At 38.6% G+C, this 8,735-nt stretch overlaps 1 protein-coding gene across 4 annotated transcripts; it reads right to left on the bottom strand.

The window, feature by feature from the left end:
* Window positions 1–690: 690 nt before the first annotated feature.
* On the bottom strand, window positions 691–8,480 carry LOC126271920 (putative lipoyltransferase 2, mitochondrial). Of its 4 annotated transcripts, none has more exons than XM_049974318.1 (2): window positions 8,299–8,480; window positions 691–1,901 (listed from the first exon to the last, which is right to left on the bottom strand). In XM_049974318.1, the coding sequence occupies exon 2, from the start codon at window positions 1,881–1,883 to the stop codon at window positions 1,179–1,181; it is 705 nt and encodes a 234-aa protein (XP_049830275.1). In that variant the 5' UTR covers window positions 1,884–1,901; window positions 8,299–8,480; the 3' UTR covers window positions 691–1,178. The 4 variants fall into 4 exon arrangements, with proteins under 4 accessions (XP_049830275.1, XP_049830277.1, XP_049830276.1 ...); XM_049974320.1 differs by lacking the exon at window positions 8,299–8,480 and adding an exon at window positions 6,945–7,651; XM_049974319.1 differs by lacking the exon at window positions 8,299–8,480 and adding an exon at window positions 5,565–5,692.
* Between the last annotated feature and the right edge of the window lie 255 nt (window positions 8,481–8,735).

Genomic DNA, 8,735 nt, shown 5'->3' with positions numbered 1-8,735 from the left:
ATTACACTATGAAACACTAAAAATGCACTTGTTCGTATCCTTTTACATGCCTGTCTACTGCTTAACACCTCTTCTATTTGATGAGTAGCCACCTCATATACATAATTAGTTGATGGAGAATACAGAATGTTTGGAAGGTAAGAGACAAGGTACTGGTGGAAGTAAAGCTGTGAGGACAGGGCGTGAGTCGTGCCTTTGTAGCTCAGATGGTAGAGCCCTTGCCTGCGAAAGGCAAAAGTCTCAAGTGGAGTCTTGGTCTGGCACATAGTTTTAATCTGCCAGGAAGTTTCAAGTTTCAATATAGAATGTGTTTCTACTTATGAATCATTAAAATAGCAAATTTAAAAATGCCACAGATAAACTGCTAGCATTCATACCTTAACAATCCCTTTCGATACAAAAGAGAGAGTACTCTGAGGGATTTTTTTTCTAAAAGCTAAGCATTATTCTACCTCCAGCTCATTACTAGGCACCTCTTCTGTTAAATAATAGAATAAGATGTACAGGAAGTGAAACACAGGAAAAACAACCTGAAATCAGGGGTTAGGAGCTGAACAAGATGCTGGAGAGCATTTGGCAATAACCATGGACTAAAAGTATAGATTCAAATAACCAAGTCCAAATAGCAAACAAGCCCTGAAAAAAAATCACAGGATGCAGACTGCGACCAAAAATGAAAAATAGTAAATGTAGAAAAATGCAAGCTGTTTTACTGTCATTAGCACTGTGTTCAACAGTTATTGTATATGCTGAGTGCATCTTTCTTCAGATCTCAGTAAGTTGCTAAAGAATCAGGTAGTATTCTTTCCTTCTATTTCAGGTATTTCATCACAGATTATGCTCATATTGGTTCCCCATTTCTTGCTTAATGTTTGAAACTTGGTAATACAAGGAAATTACATTTTCAGCCAATTTATACACAAGTGATTACAAAACAAATCTTTATGTATTCTATCAAAACAAAACAGTTGACTGTATGGAAAATAAATGTTGCGAAAACCTCACACATTACATAACAGACAAGATCATTCATTAGATCTCCATCACTTATTTTACATCCCAGGGGAGACCAATGAAGAATTATTCCCCTCCCTCAGCAAGCAGGTGGGAGAACAACACGTTTCTCATTTATTTTTATAAATACAAAGCACGAGTTTCACAACATATGGTCAGTTCTTTCACATTTCTACATATAGTTTCAGTTTCTCTGCTGCAGGATAATCTGCAAGATGGCATTGGAAGACAGTAGCAAAAGCAGTAAGGAAATAAGGTACCACTTCCTCAATCTCAACTTTTCGTTTTAACTGTTGAGATAATGAGGTTACTTCACAGCCTTCAAGTCCACAAGGTACAATGTGCTTAAACCACTCCAAATCTACACAGCAATTGAGTGCTAGTCCATGTGTTGTAACTTGACGACTTGCTCGTACCCCAATAGCACAAATTTTCGCATTACCAAGCCAGACGCCAGTGTACGGCGCAGGCCTCGCTTCAACATTTTGTAGTGCAAATCCATTACTGATTGTGTGTATTACAGTATTCTCCAACCTAGACACATACGATCGTAAACCTCCTTTCCAAAAGCGGAGATTAAGCACAGGATAAGCTACCATCTGACCTGGTCCATGAAATGTAACCAAGCCTCCACGATCCACTACATGGAATTCTGCACCCAGTGCACAGAGACGTGACTGATCTTGAGCATACTCCTCCCTCTTCCGGATGCCAATGGTATACACTGGTGGATGTTCAACAAGAATTAATGTACCAGCAAGCTGAGGGTTGCCATTTATGTGTTCTTTTGCCAGTATTCTCTGCAGATGACAGGCACGACCATAAGTCATTGGTCCCACCTGAAGTACTCTTATCACTGGTGTTATCATCCCAAAACAAAGAATGGCCTGAAGCAACAGATAATCATTAAATAAATATCAGCACATTTATGGAACAGTGTTATTAGACTTAACGCTTATAACATCTAAGATAACTTAACTACTTTTAGCACTGGCAACAAAAGATACTTTCTGCAATATATGTGGAAAGTTTTAAAACTATTGTTTTTCAACATTTTCTGTTACACAAAAGAACACATTCAAAGAACAAGTGATCCTTGGCTGTTGACAAAAGAAACTTTATACTGCAGACAGTTCAGAACAAAGATATTAATGTTTCCTTACAAAATGAGCTGAAGGAATAGCATAAATTTAAATACCATAAAAAATATGGGTTGTGCTTTTAGGGGGATGCCATGGGATCAGTGTAACCATTCTAGATTCTAATATTTTACTGTATGCATCGCTTCTGCATAATCTTTCACCAATTTTATCAGTGCATCCCGAAACATTATTAAATTCTGAACATTTGTGAGAGCCATGATAAATCTTACTACTATCGTCAACTGTAGGAATAAACTTAAATTGTGCTCCTTTAGAAATTTTGGCAACAGTAGGCCTATCCTCATTCGAATACTATTGTTCTTCAATTTCTTTGTATAATTATGTGAGAAACAGACTTATCTATGAGAATTTTTAGACACTTACAAGAGTATATTTTTGAAAACTGTTGTAAGTTACAGGTGTTGTGGATAACTTATTTCATAGCAAATCAGCATTTGTGATTTACAGTTACTGTCAAAGAATAGCTCACCCAGAATTTCAGTGTATATCTGTGCAAATAAACATGCATTTCTGAGAATTTTCAGAAGTTACGATTGTTTTATGGGTTTGCTACATCGCAGTAAATCATCAATTTTGATATAGTTACTGTGACATATTATGGCTAAATATTGTGTTACATCTGTTTTTCCCTTTCATGTTGCATGTATATTATCTCAATTTATTCTAACTTAATGCTGTTTTTGAGTTTCTTGGCGACTACATACTCAAAACGTTTTAGGAATCTAGAAATTTCTACCACATGTTTTTCTGTTGTCTTAATGGAAATCTCATTTTGTGTACTAATTGTTTCAGTTCTTAAAGGTAGTTAGTAATAGTTTTCACTCAACAGTTTAAAAGATAATCTGCAGTCTTACTTTAAAGATATTTACCCAGTGTCCTGGAAAACACTGCACCATCCACAATGCAGGCTCACTGAATGCCATGCTCGAACATGTGATGAGTTAGCTGACATTTGTAAGCAGCTGGAAATTGTTCTTACTACTGTGAAATGATTGGCAGCTGCTGCAAACTGGTATGTTGGGACAGCTCACAGGAGTCAATTTACCAGAGGTACCTCGTGTACTATCCTCTCCTGCGGATCCTGTCTCCTTTGCAGGAAGTGTGGGATCTGTATTTACTCATCCACTTGACTGTGTGGACTGTATGGTGGCATCATCCGCAGGGTGGACAGAAACTGTGAGGACTGAGGATGTTATACCGATCTAAAACTAACTCAGTGGGACTCACTTCACCTGTTTGGAAACCTGCTTTGTCTTGGGTCAAGAGCAAAAAAAATCTATTAATCATCGGCCGTTCAAATGTACAGCAAATAATGGTATTCCTGAGGGAAATGGCAGCAAGGAACACAAAACCACACCAGGTGCACCCAGTGTGTATGCCTGGAGGCCTCAGTCAAAATGCTGAGGAGGCTATTTCAGCATCCATTGAAGGAACAGAGTGCAATCAACTGCCGACTGTGACACACATAGGAACAAGTAATGCCTGTTGTTTGTACTCCAAGGTCATGGTTGGATCATTCCAGTGACTAGCAGATAAGCCTGAGAACACCAGACTTGCACACCAAGTTTCAACAAAGCTCACAATTTACAGCATTGTCCCAGAGCTGATAGTGGCCCCTTGATTCCAAGTCAAGTGGAAGGATTGAACCAGGGACTTTGGATGTTCTGTGAAAAGCTAGGCTGCAAATCCGCCATATGGTTGGAGAACTGTAGGATCCTCCTAAATGAGTCGGGTGTGCACTACACATCACGGACTGCTGCCTAGGTAACTGACTGTGTGTGTGTGTGGGGGGGCGGGGGGGGGGGGGGTTGACACAAGTAGTACGCTACTCTCCATATGGTCAGATAATGAAAGACACAGGATTGTGAGTGTAAGACCCAAAGGAATGCCCCTATCCCGCAGGCAACAGTATTAAAATCTCAGTAGTTAACTGCCAAAGTATTCACAACAAAATTCCAAGAGTTTGAAGTGCTCCTGAAAACTAGCAAAGTTCACTAGGCACATAAAGCTGTTTAAAACCTAAAGCTGGTAGCTGTGGAATTTTTGGGGAAAATTTAAGTGTATGTCGAAAGGATAGACTAATGTAAAATGGACGCAATATATTTGTCGCAATAGGTAAGACACAGCAATCCACCAACATAGAAATAGAAGCTGCATGTGAGATCATTTGTTCAAGACTCAGTATCAGTGGTGGCCATAAAACTGCAACTGGATCCTTCTATCAACCACCAGTCTCACTTCCTGATGCAACCAAAAACTTTACAGAAAACCAAGTGTGCTTGTAAGTAGGTCCCTCAAGCATACTGTAATCATTGGTGCAGGCTTTAATCATTCATCAATCAACTGAGAAAACTGCAGTTTTGTTAGTGGTGGGCATGACAATGCATCCTGTGAAATGTTACTAAATGCTTTTTATGAAAACTACTTGGAACAGATACTTCAGAACCCCACTCAAGATGGACATACAGAGTGATTCTTATTAATATTTGAATACCTCCAAAGTGATGTACATGACACCGAGATAAGTAATTCAATGTAAGACATATGGGCCACAAATGTCAGGAAATCTCCAAATGTGGAAGACAAATGTTGAGCATGTGACATTGCCAGATGACATACCTTATGGCACAAACAGCAGTTGCATACCTTATTTTAGCAGTCAAGTCGAGTGTTCATGTTGGTGCCACTCCTGGCCTATGTGCATGACATTAGTGCATGGGGCTTGGGTTTCGAGTCTTGTGTCTGGCAGGCAATATTTTTCTCACTGCATTATGACAATTGTGTGTGTACATTGAGAGAATCTCCTTTGTGTACAGTCACTGTAAAGGAACTGCTAAATAAACACAATTACTGCATAATAGACGTAAAACACAGCATAGGGCTATAGATGAGATTCTGAGACATTGGCTGTCAAGAGAGCAATGCATTAAGCCTTCAGTGACTACCATAGTAGAACACTGTCAATTGATCTTTCACAAAAACAACAGAAATTCTGGTCATACCTAAACCTGAAGATTAGTGGCATGAAAGTTAGGGGTCAAGAGGAATGTTCGACACGAGTCATTGGCTTTGGCTAGTGTCATAATGTTAATGGCTGCTGTCATGTCACCTTTTGGTGCAAATGAACGTGATACTAAAAAAAAACTGGTTGTGGTGACAGACTGATCTGTACCTTAGCCCATTTGAAAAAAAAAAAAAAAACGCCAATAACATCACTTTATAGTCACCATATTGTTTACGATGTCTGCTGCACATTTCCTATGTCAATGGTCAAAGCCGATGACTCGTACTAAACATTCCTCTACATCCAAAGTTAGTGTCAAGTCACTCAAAAATGAGACAGATACTGCAATTGGGGGTGGCACAGCAAAAGCTGAAATACTTAACTGTGATTTCATGCTTCTTTACGAAGGAAAAACCAGGAGAACTGTCCTGATTTAATCCTCATACAACTGAAAAGATGAGTGAAATAAGTGTTTGTCTCAATAGTGTTGAGAAAGAGCTGAAATAGTTGAACATAGATCCAGAGCACAATGGAATCCTTATCAGATTCTATATTAAATTTGTGGTCAAGTTAGCCCCCCCTTCTTTTTAACTATAATCTATTGCACACCTCCTCGAACAAAAACCATGCCCAGTAGTTGGAAGAAAGTACAGGTCAGACCCATTTCTGTGAAGGGAAGTAGAAGTGATCCACAAAACCATTGTCCAATGACATTGAATTGTTGTAGGATCTTAAAACATATTCTGAACTCAAACAAAAAGAGGTATCTTGAACAGATTGACCTCCAACGTGGCAACCAGCATGTATTCCAGAAATATCCATTATGTGGAACCCAACTTGCACTTTTCTCACATGAAATATTGAAAGCCTTGGATAAAGATAGTTACATAGATGCACTATTTTGCAGTTTCCAAAAAGCGTTTGACTCATTTGCTTAGAAAAATGATACCCGTCTCCCTTTTTTGCTTCATTGTACATGAATGAAGCAAATGTACAAAATAAATACTCAATTAGGAATTTTTCAGTTTATAGAAAGTTCCAGTATGTGTCGCAAAAGTATCTTCATTCACTTTATCTACAACTGAGGTCATGGAATTGATCTAATTCATTTCTCCACAGTTGTTACATCTAGATACATGATATTATTACTTTAAATACTGGGTGATTCTTTTGTGGAGAAGCCAATCATTAACGGTAGGCTTTTGGCTGAACAGCCAAAAGCACACCTTTAACCAATCATGCTGAGAAGACCTGAGAGATCAAATCAGTCATCAATCAAACTTATACAAAACTTGTGAACTCTGGAACAGCCTATTGCATCTGCTTGGTCGTTGGAACACAACACTGAAAGATGTTTCTCTCCTCTCTGGATGCCACAGAGTTGCACATATTTTTGGTCAGAATAAACACTGGTGTCATAGTGATTTTACCCTTCATATTCTATTCTCTTTCTAGTGCTCAACTTTATGCAGATTCATCTGTTATACCCAACTTTTATTTACCTCCTTAATCCTCAACCAACCTTCGAGTAACACATATCTAACTATAGGATGAATTTTTGTAACAATGGAAGTAAGTATCCCTGTGGCAATAACATTAATACTGCTCTGATACAGATCTTCACATCCATCAGTCATTTTTAAAGTGACTACAACTACAGTTACACAAAACATTTATGATTTGTGAATTTGCCAGTGCTGTGCCAGCTTTTAATCTTTCCGCATAAAGTTGACAACTGTAGCCATACTTCACACAGAATTTACCTCTGCTCCCCGTCATGCTGCAAGGAGCTTCCATTAATTTCTTAGTTCTCCCGATGTGTCATCACCATCTTTTTGAAAGCAGCAAGGAAAATAAGAGAGTACTAGATCAACATTATATGACTTTACAAAACAACATACATATTCTCCTCAGGTGCTGTTTACAATCAATAATAGCTTGGCATGATGCACTTTGGCAGCACTCTGCCAGCTTCAGGTGCTCATATTAAACTGATACATTATTCTATCTGATTTACACTTTGTCACCCATTGTTGCTATTGGGCGATGCAGTCAGGTAATGTCACAAATTGTTGTTGCCAATATTGTGAGCATACCTAAATGTTTGGGGCCTCACTGAAAACACAGATAATAATAAATACTGATTCACACTTTTTCTTTACACAAATATTTGTACTAGTGTAGCAATTCCACCATGTGTTTTGTAGGAAGTTGAGGAAGGAAGCCAGCAGCCTTAAGTAGATATTACAGCCTGAAAAATATTTTCTTAGTTGAAATGTTTATTTTCTCCCTCATGCAAAGTATGAACTTATCATTAAGTTTAAAAGGGGATACACTATCCTACTTTTAAATGAAACCCCAGCTGTTGAAGCTAATAGGCCAGTTTAAGGACTCCAGACAAATAAAATATCAGCAGCCTATATAAGTTAACGATGGGAATCAGCACTCGCCCCAAATCTATATAAAAAAAACTATAGTCTATTACCAACTGTGATCATGGTAACATCTTTGCAGGCTGTTTCTGAAACCACATTTCAGCATTACTAATAAGACAATACCCAGGTTCTTACATAAAATATTGATATAAATTAGCATGTACGGACTGAACATTAGAGGTAGTTGGAAACCTGCACATCCGTTATCTTGAGCAAATGCTGTCACCTGTACAATCTCGCATGTGCTCATTCAGGAAAATAATACAACGATGCGACGGTACTTTCATTTGCATAGTTCCAATGACTAATCTTTTGATAATTAAAGTGAACTAGACACGCTGTGGGTGCCCTTGATGCAGAACCATCCCATTTACCAGCAACTACACAAATTTCACAAAGGAAACGAGTAATGTGCATCTGGATTAAGCGGTGTTCAAACAGGTGTGTAGAACTCAGAAAGTGTTCTTTAATTTGATACCACAAGGTTAGAAACCTATTATTTGGTACTGACACTTTCAGTTAAAAGTTTTTTTTTCGATGAATTCCAAGTCTCTGCAAAATTAATCTACGTCTGTCTATTTCTGCTCATTTAAAATTTAATTTCTTCATTGTCAATACAGTATCAACAGAGCTATTAATAATTTTATTTCTGTAGTTCACAAATAAATGACACACCACTCACAAGTTAAAAAAGAAAGTAAACGTGGAGTCGTCTGTGGCACTGCCTGCCGTGCATGCTATTGTCCCTACACCTTAACGCGCATGACCCATGAACGGATGTTGTAAACTAAAACGCACGAACGCACGGTGTATAGCTGAAGTTATTCTGCGACTCTGCGGATTTGCGCTCTGTCGGCCTGGCAATGTCCCCACCACGCCGAAATAGCGATACAAACGACCAATGAAATGTCAGGACTGGAGGCCAATCGAAAATCGGTGTTACACCCGCGTGCAGGTTTAAATTGGTAAACTGTGTTACAATTGCCTTGTATTCTCGCTTTCGTTTTGCCTGTTTAAAGCTCACAGCAAAGCCAGTTTATCCTGCACTCTTAGGTTCCTGCCTAACCCCACCCTCTGAAATCGCGGCACATTCGGAAATAAAAGTCAAGTATTTGTGAC

The sequence above is a fragment of the Schistocerca gregaria genome, chromosome 5, assembly GCF_023897955.1.
Source record: "Schistocerca gregaria isolate iqSchGreg1 chromosome 5, iqSchGreg1.2, whole genome shotgun sequence".
Taxonomy (NCBI): domain Eukaryota; kingdom Metazoa; phylum Arthropoda; class Insecta; order Orthoptera; family Acrididae; genus Schistocerca; species Schistocerca gregaria.
The sequence above is the reverse complement of the archived record's forward strand: the minus strand, read 5'-3'. Positions and strand labels throughout refer to the sequence as shown.